At 38.1% G+C, this 19,639-nt stretch overlaps 1 protein-coding gene and 1 non-coding gene across 2 annotated transcripts; one reads left to right on the forward strand and one right to left on the reverse strand.

Annotated features, from left to right (window-relative positions):
- Nucleotides 1–7,360: 7,360 nt before the first annotated feature.
- Nucleotides 7,361–8,391, reverse strand: LOC138873138 (uncharacterized). Its single transcript, XM_070151576.1, has 2 exons — nucleotides 8,028–8,391; nucleotides 7,361–7,977 (listed from the first exon to the last, which is right to left on the reverse strand). The coding sequence occupies exons 1-2, from the start codon at nucleotides 8,389–8,391 to the stop codon at nucleotides 7,361–7,363; spliced, it is 981 nt and encodes a 326-aa protein (XP_070007677.1).
- Nucleotides 8,392–9,552: 1,161 nt separating this feature from the next.
- LOC138874212 (small nucleolar RNA R71) lies at nucleotides 9,553–9,659 on the forward strand. Its single transcript, XR_011401258.1, has one exon. It is a non-coding gene; the product is annotated as a small nucleolar RNA R71 (small nucleolar RNA).
- The last annotated feature ends 9,980 nt before the right edge of the window (nucleotides 9,660–19,639 follow it).

Raw genomic sequence — 19,639 nt, forward strand, 5'->3', positions numbered from 1 at the left:
CCCGATTTATGCATACTAAATAGGCACAGCTAATTAAGGATCCTATCAATTAACTACAACAAGAACGTAGTTGAGCAAATAGAGATTAAACTGGGCAAACTATATTAACATAACAAGAAGTTTTTCCTTCAATATGTTCCATCAAAACCCTAGACTAGGAAATTAGCTACGCATGACAAAACAAGATAAAACTACTAAATTATTCATGATGGGTAATTGCAATAATAAAGAGAAGATAGAAGAACTCTAATGTTTTGTTACTCTTCTCACACTTGTTCTTGCCTCCAAAGTAGTCTAAAAACAGGCTTAAACATGTCTTGGGCGAGCTTCTAAAGTTTATAAGGGTTTGGAACAAGTTTTCCATGAGTTACACTTTGGTTCCCAAATTTTCTGGCATGTGAACAGTTCATCGCGGTCGCGGCAAGACCGCGGCTCGACCGTGGTGAATGCTGAACATTCTGCCTCGAGTACTTGATCTGTCGTGGTTCCACCGCGGTCGCGATGGAATTCACTCAGTCCATTTTTTGCTTCTTTATGCTCGGGTACTTCTTGGTTGGGCGTTTTCTTCACATTATTGACTCCAAAATATTCCGTAGTGCTTCCTCACTTAGATTATTTCCTACGAAGCAAAAGAACACTATTTAGAGCATTTTGTTATCAATTCGCCTATAAAACAACAATAAAGCATGGTAATATTAAGGTGTAAATATCATCTATATAGCCTAATATCAACACCTCATATTTAAATCATTGTTAGTCCTGCAGCAATCCACCACACTCTATCAAAGTTCCTTCGCTAAGCTTTTCCCTTAATGACTCATACCTTGAATAATTTACCAAAGTTGCACCTAGTAGTGAACAACCCTTGCCTCAACAGTCGAATCTCTCGTACCATGCAATATTCGCACTTACTCAAACTACTCTATACAGAAGTCAAGATTTACCTTTCCTTTATGAATCACATGCCTTCACATAACACAAGAGAGTAGTTCCACAATTAATATGATACAAACACTTAGGAACTCAAATGGACAAAATTCGATCACTCTCCAAAAGAACATTCACATGCCACAAAGATGCACCATAGGTTTGCCCTTAGTGTAGTACTCGACTAATCGAGCCTATCCAGTCTAAGATCAATTAGGACTTCATTTGGTTGTAATGTAGGCTAAGGGATGGGTAGGATATATTGGATATAATGACTAGCCTCCCTAAGCACTTTTAATGCACAACACATTAACATTCCATATCATTCTTATGTCAACTAGATATTCCCCACATTTCATTTATAACAACCCATTCCTTTAGGTGCATTTGCCTCAAGCTACCACTTATCAACTATTATATTTTTTTTTTGTGGCACGTCTTCTTTTATTCTTCAAAACTGCACCTTTCCTCTATTTCATTGGCTCCACTCAAAACCAAACCATCACCCCACACTTTAACTTTTTCATATGTCAAGGCAATTCAAGTACTCCTGGGAGGTAAAAGGGTTCAAACAGAAGGCTATTCAAACAATTGGGTAAGGATCGTAATGTGGTTGCCAAAGAAACAGGTTTATAGGCTCAACGGGGTTAGCTAAGATGTATTACATTCAGGTGGGTTTACGTTATATATATCTGGCTTAACAAAGAAATGTCTATATCACTTTTAAGACTGAATGAAGCTACTATTTTGCTTTGCAAACACACAGGGCAAGTTCTAAGGATCAAATGTAAAGCATGGAATACATTATAGCTCACACACACATGGCATATGACTCACTCCGGATTGATTTATCAAGACATTCTTTTTTGAGCGTTCAAGTCAGCTACAAACATACAACTTTAAGGAACTTTAGCAAGAGTCAACCATTGAGACTAGGCATTACACTGTAAAGTCGATTGTGTTCAGGTGTACTAACGCCAAGGGATTCTCTTTCTATTTCAGCTCTTAGCCCATCGTTTCTAACTAAAACTAAAAAATAAAATAAACAAAAACTACCTACACCCGATTCAAGCTAAACCCTTGGAAAAGAACCGTGGCTCAAAGAAAAACCAAGGGGGAGTTACTACACTACCTACAAATAAAATAAAAATTCTTTTTTTTTTTTTGGATTTTCTCTAGACTAACTTCCCTCAAGAACTGTCTCAAATATCCGTCATCAGGAAGAGTCCTTATATATCTCTTTTTTTTGTTCGACTTATGTCCCTCAAGAGACCTGTCGAAAGGTGTCCATCGTTGGGCCAAGTCAAAGTTAATTACATGGTCCTACCCTACCAATCAATCAAAAGTAAAGCAACAGCATACAAAGTTACACAATCCCTTACTACTAAAAAAATCAGGTTTTAGCGACAGACAAATTATGTAACTAAACAAAAAAATCCGTCGCTAATCTCATTTAGCGACGAATTAGCAATTGATTATCAAAAGATTCTGCTAGCTACGAGCATTTAGCGACAGATTAGCGACGACGTTCGTAGCTAATTCAAGTTTTTTTGTAGTGTCTTTACAATAACATCATACAACAACAGCCATCCCCCAACCCACACTTAAAAATATGGCATATCCTCATATCAACAAATAAAGAGCAGAGTAAGGAGGGGGACTTCCCTGAAGATCAATCCCGATCAGAGACGGTGCCAGGATCGAGGTGACATGCTCGTCCTAGCGCTCGAAGCCATCCCATAAACTTCTTCTCTGACTTTGCCTGTTGAGTGGTCAGAGTCTCAACTCTGGTGCCCAAGTCTATGACAGAAGTGTGGAGACTAGCCATATCCTGCTCCAGGGCTATCATGCGAGTACTACGGCGGGGATGTGAAGGGCCCGCCTTATCAACTCTTGTAGGTGGTGGGATTTCAGCTGCCTTAGAATCATCATCCGATTCATCAAGATTCACCACCGGCTCTATCCCAATTCTGATTTTTCTTGCGAGGAATAGGCTTTCAGTGGCAATTTCCCATCAACTCTAGGGTCTTCAGGGATTCTAGCAAGACGACACAGCCTGGTGACTAGAGAAGGGAAGTAGAAGCCTTTGAGCAACTCAGGTGATCTAATGAGCATCTCGTCATGGAGGAGTCGGGCCACATCAAAATCCCTGTGGGCCATGAAGCAGTAGATCGTCGCCGCTCGTGATAGATTGACATCGGTCATATTACTGGAGGGCAACAACCGACTATTGATAATTGTTAGCCAACACTTAGCCTCCCAATTGAGAGACTGGGAGTTAAGTGTGATCCTGTGCTTTATCCATATGTAGTCTCTGTCTTGCACACAGATAGTTTCAAGAAGAGTTGCCCACAAGGCACTTGATCGGCTAAAGGTACGATAAGCATCAGCTTCCCCCCTGAACACTGGCAGCTGGTACACCCTGCGGATAGCCTCGATGGATGAATTTACCCGAGTATTGCGCACAGTAAAAACCCCATTCTCATGTTCCGGGCAGTTAGCATAGAACTCCCTTACCATCTGAACATTGGCTTCCTCCGGTACCTTGAAGAGGATGTCCAGCTGACACCTCCTCAACTCATTGAAGATATTCGGGCATTCCACCTCTAAGGCTTCTCGGTCAATATGCACCTCATGTAGCAATTTCTTAGCTGCCTTTGCATTATGCCTATCCTTCGTTGGTTTGGAGACAAACCTGGTGTTGTCAAACTGTGGTGCACTGGCTTGACCCCTGGCCCTCGAGGAGCTTCCCAGTCGACTAGCGGAGGACCCGGTGTTGCGTCTCTTCCTAGATGGATTCATTGTACCTATCAAACAGAAAACACCTATCAGTGAGTGTGTGAAATGTGTGACTATGGGTGGTTACTCAGACTTCACCACAACCATGTCACATTAGCCCTTATAACTCCATTGGGGCAATTTCCCAAACACCTTGTGGGCAAGACAATTTCTTCATACACATAACCCATATGGATACATCAAAGCTTCCCCCAAATCAAAGATTCTACTACACCATCACACCCCATGACACTTCATTCAACACCCACAAATATACACCTTTCCACCACATTATACACACATCCCCTTCACCAATAAGTCTAAAACAAATTTCAAAAGAAAACAAGAAGAAAACTAACAAAAATCTACTAAAAATTACTACACAATTACAAACACTAGGCTAGCATATACACACAATACAAAAAGAAAAGATAGGGGGAGGTGAGTTGCATACCTTAATGGAAGAAGGGGTGAGAGGAATGGAGATGGGGGAGTAGTATGAGTGAAGAAGAAGAAGAAGGAGAAGAGAGGGATTTAGGGAGTTAGGGTTTAGAGAGATAAAGAGAGAGATGGAGAATTAGGGGAGGGGGGTCGGGAGTTTGGGGAAATAAAGAAGGGGGTATTTGAAAATAAAGTAAAACAAAATAAAAAAAAAATTCGAATTACTTACCTGGGTGACGCGATTTTACAGCCCAACGCAGTCGCGGTGGGTTGAATTTCGAAGACAGTGTACTAAGCCTTCACCGCGGTCCCACTGCGGTGGATTGCCCAGTTCTTAGGCAAAATCCTCGCCTCACACCGCAGTTCTGCCGCGGTTCCACCGCGGTCGTAGTGGTTTGCCCAGTTTTTTTTTTATTATAGGAAGTTACATAAGAAAACACTAACAACAACATTCGTGGGTTGCCTCCCACGCAGCGCCTGATTTAACATCGTGGCACGATACAGACAAGCGTATTTAAGGCTCGCTCGACCTCTGAGGTTCCGTCAGATGGGTCTCTAACACTTCCTTTGGTTCTTTCATGCCTATGTATAGCTTCAATCTCTGCCCATTGACTCTAAATGTGTGAGAGTTTTTCTCTGAGGCAATCTCTACAGACCCTGAAGGGAATACTTCGACCACTCGAAATGGACCAGACAATCGTGACTTAAGCTTACCAGGGAAATGCCGTAATCTTGAGTTATAGAGCAATACCATGTCCCCGGATTTGAAATGTCGCTCAACAATGTTCTGATCGTGCAACCTCTTCGTTCTTTCCTTGTACAACCTTGTGCTCTCAAAATCAAGATGTCAGAACTCGTCAAGCTCATGCAATTCAGTGATTCCCGTTGTGCCCGCAACCTCAATGTCTAGGTTTAGCTGTTTCATTGCCCACCAAGCTTTATGTTCAAGTTCCGCTAGCAAGTGGCAGGCCTTCCCAAACACCAACTTATATGGTGACATACCAATTGTTGTTTTAAAAGCAGTTCTATAAGCCTATAGTGCATCATCTAGCTTTTTCGCCCAATCAATTCTTGTGGTGTTCACAGTCTTGGTTAGCACACTCTTTATCTCTCTATTGTACACTTCAACCTGTCCACTAGTCTGGGGTGATATGGGGTTGCCACCTTGTTGCGTACATCATACTTTGCTAGTAACTTCTCGAAGGCTCGATTACAGAAGTGGGTGCCTCCGTAACAGATAATTGCTCTCGGGGTCCCAAAACGGGTGAATATATTCTTCTTCAAGAATCCCACCACCACTCTTGCATCATTAGTGGGCAACGCTGCAGCTTCTACCCATTTGGACACGTAATCCACAGCAACAAGTATGTACTTATTGCCAAAGGAGCTGGCGAAGGGTCCCATGAGGTCAATCCCCCAGACATCAAACAGTTCCACCTCTTGAATCGGGTCATGGGAATCTCATGGCGAGGGGAAATATTCCCTGTTCACTGACATTCATTGCAGCCCTTCACCCATTGGTGCACATCTTTAAACATTGTTGGCCAAAAGAAACCGGCCTCTAGCACTTTCGCAGCTGTCCTGACTCCTCCAAAATGCCCTCTATACGCTGATGCATGACATGCCTGCAAAATAGAAGATTGTTCTATCTCGGCGACGCACCTCCGGATCATATTGTCAACACATATTCGAAACATACATGCGACAGTCACGATAAAACATTTTCTTTTGTACAGAGGAAAGGTCATAGGAAACTATATCGCTGGCCAGGTAATTTGCAAAGTCTGCATACCATGGCACTTCCTCAAGACTAGTAGCGAGCAGCTGCTCGTCTGGAAAGGTTTTCAGAATGTCCTCAACCTCAACTTAGTTTTCCGCTCCTTCAAGTCATGATAGATGGTCAGCGACTTGGTTTTCTGTGCCCCTACGGTCACGAATTTCGAGGTTGAATTCTTGAAATAGCAACACCCAACGAATCAGGCGTGACTTAGACTCCTTCTTCTCAATCAAGTACCTGAGAGCTGCATGATCAGTATATACAATTACCTTAGAGCCAATCAGGTACGATTTGAATTTGTTGAAAGCAAACACCACAGCCAGTATCTCCTTCTCAGTCACAGTATAGTTCAACTGGGCTCCACTCAGCGCTCTACTAGCATAGTAGATTGGATGCATTAGCTTGTCTTTTTGCTGTCCCAACACTGCCCCCACTGCGTAGTCACTGGAATCACACATGAGTTCGAATGGTTGCTCCCAGTTGGGGGCAACAATGATGGGTGCTGTGATCAGCCTCTTTTTCAGCTCCTCGAATGCTACCCTGCAATCATCAGAAAATAAGAAAGGGTTATCTTTTTCTAACAACTTACAGAGAGGGTTGGAAATTTTTGAGAAGTCTCTTATGAATCTCCGGTAAAAACCGGCATGCCCGAGGAAGCTGCTAATTGCCTTGACTGAAGTTGGAGGTGGCAGCTTTGCTATCATGTCAACTTTTGCGCGATCCACCTCAATTCCTTTACTGGACACCCGGTGCCCCAAGATTATGCCCTCTTGTACCATGAAATGGCACTTCTCCCAATTAAGAACCAGGTTAGTCTTAATACACCGCTTCAGCACACGAGTCAGATTTATAAGGCACTCATCAAATGAGTTCCCCACCATTGAGAAATCATCCATGAATACCTCCATTATGTCCTCTACCATGTCAGTAAATATGGCTATCATGCACCTTTGGAATATGGCGGGTGCATTGCATAGGCCGAAGGGCATCCTCCGAAAGGCATAAATGTCATATGGACAAGTGAAGGAGGTCTTCTCTCTGTCCTCTGGTGCAATGAAAATCTGATTGTACCTTGAGTACCCATCCAGAAAACAGAAGTGTGACCTCCATGCCAATCTGTCTAGCATCTGATCAATGAAGGGAAGTGGGAAGTGGTCTTTCCAGGTGGCTAGATTTAACTTTCTGTAGTCCATGCAAATTCTCCAGCCCGTGACGGATCGTGTTGAGATCAGTTCATTGTTATCATTTTTGATCACTGTCATGCCACTCTTCTTAGGCACACATTGCACCGGGCTAACCCAGCTGCTGTCAGAGATTGGGAAAATGATTCCCACATCTAACCACTTTATCACTTCTTTCTTCACCATTTCCTCCATGTTGGGGTTCAGCCTTCTTTGGTGTTCCCTGGAAGTTTTGTCTCCCTCTTCCAACAGAATCTTATGCATACAGTAGGGGGCTGATCCCCTTAATGTCTATCATAGTCCACCCAATGGCAGTCTTACACTCCTTGAGTACTTGCAAGAGTTGTTGTGCTTGCACATCTAACAAACTAGATGAGATAATAACATGTAATGTGGAGTCAGGTCCAAGGAACTTATACCTGAGATGGGCGGGCAGTGGCTTCAATTCCAGCTTTGGCGGTTCTTCAATGGATGGCTTGGCCGGAGGAGTTTCTCTATTTTCCAAGTGCAAGGGCTCAAATTCAAGAGTTCTATCCCAGAACCCTCTGCCCTCTAATGCCAATACCCATTCTGCCAGTGCTTCTCCATTCACCTCATCTAAATTCATTAGACATGCAGCAAGAGGGTCCTCAATAGTTAGTATCTCATCATCAGTTTCCACAATTACATCCACGGCATCAATAAGAGAGCAATTGGCTAAGTCACTTGGTCGCCTCATAGATTTTTGCATATTAAATGTTATCTCTTCATCGTTCAATCTCACCTTGAGCTCCCCAATCTCACAATCAATAAGAGCTCTACCAGTGGCCAAGAACGGCCTTCCCAAAATTATAGGAATTTCTTCATCCACCTTGCAGCCTAAGATCACAAAATCTGCAGGAACACAAATTTCCCTACCTGAATCAACACATCATCCAGGATACCTGAGGGTCTTTTTACAGTCCTGTCAGCCAGCTGCAATAACATAGAGGTGGGTCTAGCTCTTCCAATCCCCAACCTCTTATAAATCGCCAGGGGCATAAGATTTATGCTGACCCCTAGATCACAAAGTGCTTTAGCAAAGGAAAAATTACCAATGGTGCAGGGAATCGTGAAACTCCTCAGATCAGACAGCTTCTCAGCAATTGGTCTATTCACCACCACACTGTAGGTCTGAGTAAGAGTCACTGTGGCCAGGTATTGGAAATCGAATTTTCGGGACATCAAATCCTTCATCATTTTTGCATAACCAGGCATCTCCTTAAACACATCTATCAATGGAATATTTACCTGGATTTGTTTCAGCATCTCCAAGAATTTCTTGTATTGTTCCTCTTTTTTGTACTTGACCAGCCTCTAAGGGAATGGTGCGGGAGGTCTCTTCTTCCCAATGATTTAGGATTACTCTTTCTCAGCTGCCACCTCAACTACTTATTCCTAGGCTGTCTTAGCTTCTTTCTCGGTCTCACTCTAACTGTTATGTTCTTCCTAGGCAGGCTGGACTGTCACCTCTGTTAGTTTCGTTGACTCATCTAGCTCAATGAGCACTGGTATGAGTGTCTTAGCCTATCTGCTTTCTCGAGCTCTCTCTTGCTCTACGTCTAAATCTCTTCCATTCCGTAGACTCACTGTCATCAGCTTCTTCGGGCCTTGATCTTTTAGATTTATCTGAGTGTCTGCAGGTATTGTCCCATGAGGATGATTGTTTAGAGACATCGAAATCTGGCCTATCTGCACTTCAATATTCTTGATAACTGAATCATGTGCATCTACTATTTCACTAATTTTTGCATTAGATCCAATAATCTGCTGCATCATTGCCTCAAGTATAACAAACCCATCTTTTTGTCATCCACCATACTGCTGCTGTGGATGATGATACCCTTGCTGTTGATTTTGATTGTTATATCCCTGTGGCCTTGGGTAAGGTGCCATATTGTTAGGAGGTCTCATACCTCCCATGTTCCCATTGTTGAACTGTGGCTGGACTGGCCTATACGACTGATTTTATTGGCCCCAATTCTGACCACCATGTCTCTGGCCTCCATAATTAGACACATAATTCATGTCTTCAGGGTAGTGATGATGACATGTTCTGCATTTCACTGGTTACCAATTGGATAACTAATGCAAGATGTGTACAAGCCCCCATTGGTAGTATGTACGATGTGTACCTGCTGCTTCTGCCCTGACTCTTCCACCTTTTTGGTGAGTATACTCATCTGTGTCAATAAGGTGGCCATATTTTCAATTATAAATTTGGATAGATCTAAGGGCACTAAGTGAACCACTAGAGTGATAGGTGCATTTCTGGTTGTCCATCCCAAATTCTGTGCCATCTTATCAAGCATACTCTGGCCTTCTTTCCAAGTTTTGCTCAAAAATATTCCACCAGCTGAAGCATCAACATTGCCCTTCACGCTATCTGACAATCCCATGTAAAACCGCTGCCCCAACATCAGATCCAGAATACCATGGTGCGGACATATAACCAGCATCCCTTTGAATCGTTCCCATGTTTCATGCAGTGTCTCCATTGGTCTCTGTTTGAAACTCAAAATTTCATTAATTTGTTGAGCAGTCTTTTTGGGTGGGTGGAAATTGTTCACGAATTGCTTGACTAACTCCTCCCAAGTTGTTATGGAATTAATGGGGAGTGAGTTTAGCCAGGTTTGGGTAGCTCCTATCACTGAGAACGGAAATAATAACAGCTTGATTGCTTCCGGAGTTACGTTGGGCTTCCTTTGGGTTTTGCAGATTGACAGGAAATTCTTCAAGTGCTATTGAGAATCTTCGACTTGTGAACCCAAAAATAGTCCTTTGTTTTGCAACAAGTGCAACATGTTATTCGTGATTTAGAATGATTCAGCTTGTATCTGCGGGACTAAAATCATTGTGGCCAGATTTTCAACTGTGGGTTGTGCCCAGTCATAGAGAGCAGCCTTTGGCACAAGAGGTTCCACTAGCGCTATTGGTACAGCTGGGTCTTCTTCGTGATCTCCCATGTCTGGTTCGAATTGTTCAGTTGTTTGTTGTTGTTTGTTTTTCCGGTTGGCCCGATTCAAGGCCTTGAAAACTTTCTCAGGATCTGATAATGCTTCAAATACTTCACCAGTTCTCAATGAGTTTCTAGGCATGCACTTGTACAACCAAGTCAACAAATGTTAAAATTTCAATGTATAGATTGGGTGTAGAGAAAACTGACTACACTAAGAATTTTGTATTTCTTTCAATTGTAATTGATAACACCGTTAAGTTCCCCGGCAACGACACCAAAAATTGATCTCGCCCAACTATGCCTTATAAAAAGGACACGCGGATGTTGCAAATATAATCTGAGTATTTAGCCCAGAGTCGAACCCACAAGGAATTAACCTATCAATTACTTTTGTTAGACTTACTAAATTCTACGGAATCAACTTCCCAAACGTTGTAAATAACAATTGAGGGTATTTCTACTAACTAATAATGAAAGTAAATTAGCAACTGAAAACTAACTATGATTAAGTTGTAAACAATTCAGAGAAGGTTCTAAGGTTATGATTTCCCCTATTGATGGAATCCCTTCCGGTTATGTTTTACATAGATTCACCAAATAGTCTCTATCAATCATGAGCACTCTTATTACCGTAAATCTCTCTCGAGTAATCATGACAATTTACTAGACGCACTCTCCCGAGTTACGCTAGCTGGCATTATTTATTACATCTTACTTTAGATTGCACCCAAGGCTTTGTTATCCCTAATCTCATCTTTAAACCCTCAGTTATTGATCCCTCATATACTTTGGGAGTGGTGTTGTTCAACACTTACCTAAATATGCACTCTCTCCCGAGTTTGCATACTAAATAGGCACAACTAATTGAGGATCCTATCAATTAACTAAAACAAGAACATAGTTGAGCAAATAGAGATTAAACTAGGCAAACTATATTAACATAACAAGAAGTTCATCCTTCAATAGGTTCCATCAAAACCCTAGACTAGGAAATTAGTTACGCATGACAAAACAAGATAAAACTACTAAATTATTCATGATGGGTAATTGCAATAATAAAGAGAAGATAGAAAAACTCTAATGTTTTGTTACTCTTCTTACAGTTGTTTTTGCCTCCAGTCTAAAAACAAGCTTAAACATGTCTTGGGCGAGCTTCTAAAGTTTATAAGGGTTTGGAACAAGTTTTTCTCGAGTTACACTTTGGTCCCCAAATTTCTGGCACGTGAACAGTTCACCGCTGTCGCGGCAAGACTGCGGTGAACGCTGAACATTCTGCCTCGAGTACTTGATCTACCGGTCGCAGTGGAATTCACTCAGTCCATTGTTTTGCTTCGTTATGCTTACTTCTTGGTTGGGCGTTTTCTTCACATTATTGACTCCAAAACATTTCGTAGTGCTTCCTCAATTAGATTATTTCCTGCGAAGCAAAAGAACACCATTTAGAGCATTTTGTTATCAATTCGCCTATAAAACAACAATAAATCATTGTTAATATTAAGGTGTAAATATCATCTATATAGCCTAAAATCAGTCTGCATACACTCCACCCTCCCCAGACCCCACTAGTGGGATTTTACTAGGTTGTTGTTGTTATTGTTGAACCTCTTCAATACAACTTCAAAAATCAATTCTGAAGTTCTTCTATCTTTCAAATGCAACTTCAAAAGTTTGCTTAAGTAGTTCAATCTCTTCAATGCAACCTCAGATTTTGAATCTTAAATTATGAAACATAAACTTGTTCTTCGAATTTCAACAATCTAACACATTATTCAACAACCAAATTTACTCTAAATGAATTCAAATTTGAAATATAACTTTCAAGTACCCCAAAGAACAAACCACTATCATTAAATTATCATAACAATAATAGATTTAGCAACCTATTTTGCAAGCAAGAAGAATAGGACGAAGAAACCCTAAGCACAACAAAGTAGAAAGCAGCCGGGAAGAAAAAGAGAAAAGTGTATGTTTCTAAAGTTACCCAAAAATTGGGCATTAGTAAATTTTTTTTTAAAAGTAGGTAAAAATTTTAATGGGTAGCACAAAATTAGGCGCCACATAAAAATATACCTTTTAACCCGCGGTCGAAATTATTTATATTTGGTAGTCGCCAAAAATGTATAAATTTTGTATGTTTTTTGTATATAATTTATAGAAATGTATATATATACAAAAAAAAAAATATATATAGTTTTTCTGTTATCATTTCAAGAACAGCTGTACAGTGTCATTTTCCCAATAATTTGTTTGAAAAAATAATTTTCATCACTCCAGTAGAGTTGAGTAGCACATCCTGCGAATTGTCCGGGTCCAAGATTAATTTCACTGGTTGGCCCATTGTTCTGGAGCCCATAGGGGACATACAACGTCACATGCCTTTCATGTATATCCCTAGAGCAAACATTGTGTCATGTTCAGGTTATAATGCAATTAGACTTCCTAGTTGGCACATGCATTTGCACAAAAAATGTTTATTTTGAGTAGTGGGGTGGGGTTACAAGGAGGTGGGAAAGATGGAGATGGTGTTGAAACTTGAGAGTGATTAACCAACATATATAGGCATCTCCCTGACGAAGTTTCTATCAGGTAAAATTGGAAAGTTGCATGAGGTAGCCAGTAGGTATTAATAGACTGTTTGGTCAAACTTCTAAAATTTTTGGTGAGAAGTAATTTATATTTGGCTAATTAATTTGAAAAATACTTTTGAGCACCAATTAGTGTTTGGCCAAGCATTTAAAAAGTACTTCTTCTAAGTATATTTTTCTCAAAAATGCTTTTGAGAAGAAGCTACTTTTTCTGCTTCTCCAAAACTGTTTCTGCTTCTACTCAAAAACATTTTTTTTTCCTTCTAAAAGCTTGGCCAAATACCTTAATTTTGGCATAAAAGCACTTTTAACCAAAAAACACTTTTGGCCAAAGATGAAGCTTGGCCAAGGCTATAAGTCATATTGAAGTTTTTGACATATATCTCAATACAAGTTTTCAACGAAAGAAATTCAGGCGAACCTCATTTGATAAATCCCTAAGGGCTTGGATGTATTTGATCGAATCCAATAGTATGATGTAAAAGTTAACTTTTGATAAGTTCTCTATTACCGTTAGAGGCGGATCCAGGATTTAAATTTTATGGGTTCAATTTTAAGGTTTTTAACATTGAAACCATTATATTTTTAAAGTTATGGGTTCATATCTACTATTTTTATAATTTTAATGAATTTTTACATACAAATTTTTACTCTGTGTCGACAGTTACGGGTTCAGTTGAACCCGTAGGTAATACACTGCATCCGCCTCTGTTTACCGTTATAAATACGTGGTTCACTTGTGAATTCTAGATCTAGAATCAGGTCGCGCATTTGAGACACTTTTGACTATATATTGAGTTATATAATGACATACATTAGGCGGAGGAGAGCATTCGCTTCACATCGGGTATGTCAGTGCATGCACAATGTATATAATCTTGAGTTCACTCAACCATCTAATATAAGATTTTAGATTAAATGCTCAAATAATAGGAATTCAAATACGTAACTTGATTTACACATTTGTTAGATCTACCTGCATTGAACCACATTTTCCAAGATAACATTAACCTAAAAACAATAATGTGAAAGAAGAATTCTACAGTATGAGAAATTGCTGAAAAGGGCCACAGTTTGACTCAATCACAATATCACATTCTAATACTATAATAAAGAGGGAAAGGAGAAAAAATATAATACTGGCAAGTTCAGGTCGTGATCACGTGCCAATGGCAGGTTGGTGCATTACTCTAAATTAAAATAAAAGCTAGTATATCATTTCGTGAATTATTAAGCATTAACTCGATAGGTAAGTGCATTATTGATTAATAATGAGTGAAAGATTATTTTATTTTAGTTTACTTTGTATTTTGTACTATTTCCTTATTATAATGTTTCTGTTCAGAAAAAGTCACTTGAGAGGGAACTATGAATTAAATTGAATCAGCTGATAGTAGCGATAGTGTAGGCCCAATGTTGACCACGTGGCAGACAGCATCGTATAAACTTTCCAACCGGGTCCCATTTTAAATGGGCCCATCACGTGGGTCCATCAACCTGGCCACTTTCTATATCTGGGACGACTCTAACTATATAAGTTTTCTTTAATATTTTACCATTAAAAGCTGGCGATTTGTTAATTTATTCAATTATGGATTTTTAATTATACTCGGATTGGGTTAGAGGCACAAAGTCGGCTGCGTAATGACACAGGCGTTGCGTCCGATAACTTTCGGCTATTAGCCTATAATTTCTTAATCTATTAGGGGTCGATTTGTTGAAACTTCAAAATCAGGTTATATATTCTGGGATTATAACAAGTTAATTATATTTAAGATTAGTTATTTCACCTTTTATATGTGATAGATAATTCCATGATTATAGTATAAACTTTATCCTAGGTTTAGCTAATACTCTCAATCAAACGTAGAATAGATTTCAAATTTTGTACTGGAATAACTCACATAATCCCTCCACTACCGACTTTCTCCATGGGCGGATTTAAGCCTTATTTATGGGGCCGTAAACCCATAGTCTCTCCGCCGAACTAGATATTTTATGTACATATTTTCTAAAACTGATCTAATATTATATACTGACACTCATGCTCTCAAAGAGTTTAAATAGTGCACTTGTATACTAACCATAAGTAATAATTTGTATCAAGTAGATATAAATTAAAAAATAGAGTAATGAATAAAATGTCAATAATTAGTTAAATTGCTATGATAAACGTAAGCTCTTCAATTATTGTGCCTTTCAAAGAATGAGTGGGTGAAGCTCGTTAGATTAGTCACCATTTGTTCATAGGTATTAAATGTATTATATCATGTAAACTTCTTTAATGCGATGTGTGTTACTTGTCAGCAGTTTCCTTCAACTATATTATATATTTTTTCTTGTACTCTGTAACTTTTGAACAATGCCACAAACAAACGATGCAACCCTTCGATCTGGAGTAGCAAAATATAGATCGAGAAGAAGTCATAGGATGCCAGGTTATTTGACGGAAATCAAATAGAGGTTTTTAATTATTATTTGAAATGATATTGGTATAAACATTTCACCTTCCAACTAGTGCTTAATATACAAATAGTATTTTGCTCAACTTGCAAATCGCTAAGACATAGAATAGAGATAGAGAAGACAGATAGATAATCCAATTTACAAAGTTCTAAAACATATATCTGAAGTTGTACGTAGAAACTTATTTGCTGGAAACTTATTCCATTTTTAATTTAATATAGCTAGGTCCTAGCGTTCTTTTACGATACTAGTTTCTTTGTATGTGCGTTGCACGTGTACTTCGCGCTCATCAATAAATAATTAAATAAATAAATAAAGCATAAATTATTTAAAAAAAAATAGTTTACACTAAAACAAATGCAATACTTTTTAATACTAAAAATTAATATTATTACATTAGCATAGTAATTGTATTCAGTATATCCAAGATATACAAACACGATAAAAACATATAAAAAAAGAAGAATTCTCATATTTATCATGATTGAAGAGAAATCTAATGAGTGTTAACGGTCAAGATCACAAAAAAAAAATCTCTAACGACAATTCAGAAAATATAGGGAACTGTCATTTGTTGTAACAAATGCAAAATGAGAAACTATTATTTCATCCTTATTGCTTCAAGTTTGAATTATTTTAATTAACTCTTAATACTATATTATCACTGATTATATTTTATTTTCTGATTGCTTTTACCACGAATGCTCTTTTTATTGAAACAGGTTTATGTGTCCTAAGAGTTTTTTCACTTGAATTTTTAACTAATATGATGAATTTAGAAAGGAATTGGATAGAATTATTTTGTTAATTAGTTAATTCAAATTATTTGCTCTCAACATTAACGAAAATAATTTATTTTTATTGATTCAAATTCTTAATATTAGTTCACCCAAATTTTAAATATTTAACTGTAATTATAATTTTATTTACTATAAATTCTGTGTTAAGGGATAAAAAATCGATCTGATAGTTTACTTTTGGATATTTCTGTTTGCAGAATTATTAGTGTTACCAAATACTTTTCTAGTCTCTCCCTCTCTCTCTTTTATATTTTTAAATAGTATCTTAGTATTTTAATTTAATTATTAAGCATAATTTTTAAAGATATTATACAAAAAAATTACTAAATAGAAAAATATTGTTTGGAGAGAAAAGTAGTTCAAATATAATAGTATGAACTATTATAGTTCACATATAATAGCATGAAAGGAATTATAATTATGTTACATTATTCAAATAAAATAAATTTATGTAAGATAATTAAAATATTAATTGGCTTTCAAGTCCAAGATAAAGATTTAACAAAAATAATTAGGTGCAAGAAAGTGATATCTTTTAAAGTATTAACCTTTATTTTACATATATATTTGCACATTTTATTCATGATAAAGCTTTCTTGGTATTATTTCAAAATGTTGTAGTTGATATTTTTACAACTTATACGAAAACTAAACGTGGGAAAGTTATATTACTTATTTAAAATCCTAAATGCCTTTTAAATATTAGGCATAACGTTGCATGATCTATTAATTACTTTAATTTCATTAAAATACACGTTAGTTTACTCTTTTTTCTATAGAATCTACATCCACTAAAAGTAATATAAAAATAATTATAGTTACGTTATATATGGAGTTTAAACAAGGAAAAAAATATATGTATGGTGAAATACTAATTAATATTAAAGTCCTAAAATTTAGGACTACGTACCTATCACAAATAAGGAAAGATTTAATAATCAAAATCTTAGCCAATTTTAGAGTTCTAAATATTAGGGAATTAATTAAATGACTATTTTATCCAATGTGAAATTTATTTTTAAAGGGTAAAAAAGGCGAACGATATTTCGCTAAGGACCTTCGTGCTTTTAATATAGTATAGATATAGAGAATGCCTAACAATTACATTTCAACTTTCTTTGGGCTTTCATTTCATATTTTAATTTGAATGTCACTTTCAACTTATTTCATTTTAAATCATATCTCACATTCTAGCTAGCTACATTTCTAGTATATTTTTAAAAGCTAAATCTTACCGTTAAAACTGGTAGTCATACATTGATTTTAAATTCTGCTCCGGCTTCGGGTTTAATATATATACTCCATTGAGTTTCCATTGGCTCCGTAAAATACTTCTTTAACTTTTTGATTATCGATGATAATTTCGTAATTGTATTTCACATCGTTATCACCAGCACTCACTCAGTATGTACCTTTATTTTGAAAACATAATTATTGGTCTAATTAATTGTCAATTATAGAGACTCTAACTAAAATTTATCAAGTGTTCAAATGAATGATGGGGAATCAGGAGCATCTCCTAATTATGGCTCCGTTCGACAAGGGATATTGCTTAGAGTCTATGATATAAGGAAAAGATTTCCAATATTTTTTGGGAAAATTGTGAACATAATTACTACATACTGTACTATTTTAATTAACTATAATTATATTCTATGAAAGGAATTCATACAATTTTTTTGCTTTTTTATAATGCATAATCTAGATTAAGATAGTTTAACAACAACCATATGTTATTTGTGGTTAAGATAACATTACCACAACCATATGTTTTTCATATCCACTTTTTAGTGCCGCCAAAAATCGTTAAGTCTTTGGCCACTTGATTTAGCTACAACTACTTTTTACAATTTCCAAATTAAAGTACTCCGTAATTGAAAAAAGATAGATCAATAATTCCATTCAGGTGTACTGGTTTGTGATTAATGAGTTGATGCTGAAGAATCAATTGTTTTTTGGGCTTGGTTTTTTATTACATATGTCTTCATGACTTGAAGTGTACTTAGCATTGTCAAACAAAATTATCTTTTACATATATGGAACTTGTATTGGTCAAAATCTGACCACCACGACCAGGTTGCCACGACTTCCTTTTTCAGCAATCGGATAGTGAAAGTCAACAGAGTCCACTTCATTTCTCCTCCGAGATACCCGACAAATCGAAAAGGGCAACGCCTAAAGCTACGATCAGAATGCACCATTGACCAAAACGCGTCAAGTCACATTGAGGGTAAAGGGATTTCGACAATATATAGCCAAGGAAGGCTTTCGATAGAAGGGGCTGGATTCCCTCAGAAGAGAAATCAAAGGAAAGGAAAAGCTCCACTTCTATACCCTAAGAGAAAAAAAATAATTGTAATTCTCTCTTCTCATCGAGTGGTGTTTAATTTTAATAAGATTATCGATATTTCCTTTGTCACTTATGCAATCATCATTACTAAATCTTTCGATCTGGAATTAACTAAGTTTGACTAGGATTTACCCCTTCATCTTTGATTGATTTGTTCAAAAAGATTTCAATATCTTTTGAGTCAAAAAATTTGGCGTCATCTGTGGGGATTTCCTAGTGATAACTCTTAGTCTTTCCCAGATCAAAGCTGAAGAAGACAATCATTCACCGAAAGAAACACGAAGGGAGAATCTAACTCACGCGAGACATGAGAACAATGCGCTAAGGGAAGGAGAGCCAAGCGGATTTACGAAACCCGGAATTCCTCACCTCATCAGCTACAAATATCCTAAACAGGGCAAACGGTGCTACAATCCGGCTCTCCCTACCAAACCACCGGATGAGAGTGAAGAACATCTCACCCTCACCTCCCACACTTTGTCAGGGCAAGCACATAAGATCTGCGTGGACGAATGTAGGAAAATACATCTATATTGAAGAGAAAAAACTACTTCAATGCAGCCGAAACTCTCCCTGCCGGCAGCATCTCCGATCTGACCGGCCGGAGTCAGACAAGAAAACCACAATGCGCGCACAGCACGAGCTTGCGTGAAACGTTGACGCCTCGTGTCCACCGGTGTTGAACAATCTGGTGCAAGCAATACCAAACAAACTGGGACTCCCACGGAAGATGCCCAACTCTCCAGAAACTAGGAACGACGACGGGCTGCTATTTCGATAAGTTTGAAATAACACCCTTTAAGGCCAAGGGCCTTCGCCATCAATTATAAGAGAGGTTCGACCTCGCTCGAACAACGACGGGCAGTTATTTCGATAAGTTCGAAATAACACCCTTTAAGGCCAAGGGCCTTCGCCATCAAATAAAAGAGAGGTTCGACCTCGCTCGAACAACGACGGGCTATTATTTCGATAAGTTCAAAATAACACCCTTTAATGCCAAGGGCCTTCGCCATCAAATAAAAGAAAGGTTCGACCTCGCTCGAACATCGACGGGTTGTTATTTCGATAAGTTCGAAATAACACCCTTTAAGGCCAAGGGCCTTCGCCATCAAATAAAAGAGAGGTTTGACCTCGCTTGAATGACGACGGGCTATTATTTCGTTAAGTCTGAATAACACCCTTTAAGGGAAAGGGCCTTCGCCATCAAACAAAAGAAAGGTTCGACCTCACTCGAACAACGACGAGCTTATCGAAATAACACCCTTTAAGGCCAAGGGCCTTCGCCATCAAACAAAAGAAAGGTTCGACCTCGCTCGAACAACAACGAGCTTATCAAAATAACACTCTTTAAGGCAAA

The sequence above is a fragment of the Nicotiana sylvestris genome, chromosome 7, assembly GCF_000393655.2.
Source record: "Nicotiana sylvestris chromosome 7, ASM39365v2, whole genome shotgun sequence".
NCBI lineage: Eukaryota > Viridiplantae > Streptophyta > Magnoliopsida > Solanales > Solanaceae > Nicotiana > Nicotiana sylvestris.

Excerpts from the sequence above, each read along its gene's own strand:
- LOC138873138 (XM_070151576.1), bottom strand. The coding sequence starts at position 8,391 with ATGCTGAAACAAATCCAGGTAAATATTCCATTGATAGATGTGTTTAAG. Across the intron at positions 7,978-8,027 it reads GACTGTAAAAAGACCCTCAG|ATTTTGTGATCTTAGGCTGC; the intron begins GTATCCTGGATG and ends GTGTTCCTGCAG.